At 34.9% G+C, this 928-nt stretch overlaps 1 protein-coding gene across 1 annotated transcript in view; it reads left to right on the forward strand.

Annotated features, from left to right (window-relative positions):
- Nucleotides 1-928, forward strand: part of LOC107468136 (50S ribosomal protein L18, chloroplastic) — a gene marked incomplete at its 5' end in the record, with an annotated part of 2,324 nt that continues 1,396 nt past the window's right edge. The window contains 1 exon segment of the mRNA XM_021133806.1: nucleotides 1-41. Within this exon segment, the coding sequence (XP_020989465.1) occupies nucleotides 1-41 (41 nt within the window).

Consider the following 928-nt stretch of genomic DNA (forward strand, 5'->3'; position numbering starts at 1 on the left):
GCCAAGACAGGACCGCCCGCCACACCCGCATCAGGAAGAAGGTCCCTTTTAATTACATTGCTTTTTTTCTAAATTATAGTAGCGGCTGCTACAATTCTGAGATTAGTCCCTCTTCTTCACTTTTTAATTTAGATGTGGTTGGGGAAATAGTGTAGAACGCAGCTATGGAGTGTATAGGTATTTTACGCAACTGGTGGTGTCAGTAATTAAAATCGGACCGTCCCATTTTTGGAAACACAAGTTGGAAGGTCCGATTTGTGTTTAAAAAATTAAAAAAAAAATTTGGGATATTCTAATGGGACTAATGGCTATCCGATTAGTAGGCATAATTTTTTTACAAAGAAATCGGAAAGTCGATTTCTTCTTCTCTTGTTTCAGAAAAAGTTGTTCCACGTCCATGTCTAGCACCCACATTCTCCATAACAAGACACAACACACATGATTCTCATATCCAAAACAAAAAAATGAGCCTCTTCTTCTTTCCTTGCTTTTTGAATAGTTCATTGTTTACACTAATTTCTAGTTGTTGACATTCTAGTAGTTCTCTAATGCTGAGTTCAAACGAGACTTTAAAAATAGAGACACTCTCTGTTTCTGTGTCATTACATCTCTGTGTTAAACACTAGCCTAATTTAGTGGATTAAAAGTCAATTCTTTGCCCAACAATATGCAATTGTATTTTACACCTATTTTATCTATGATTTTGTTTGTCTCTTTGTTTTTCTGCATTGTTGGCTATGGCTTTATATTATATGCACTATGTTGTGCTTTATGATCCATCTTTACATTTAGCGGAAGTTCATAAGTTTTGGTGCTGCAGGGTTAACCGAGTCATTCGAATTGGTTAAGCATGTAAACTTAACAAATTTGAAATATTGGATTACATGATTTAAGGAAAAAGTTAAAGCAAAAGAAAATGGAAATTTCG

This window comes from Arachis duranensis, chromosome 10, assembly GCF_000817695.3.
Source record: "Arachis duranensis cultivar V14167 chromosome 10, aradu.V14167.gnm2.J7QH, whole genome shotgun sequence".
Lineage (NCBI taxonomy): Eukaryota > Viridiplantae > Streptophyta > Magnoliopsida > Fabales > Fabaceae > Arachis > Arachis duranensis.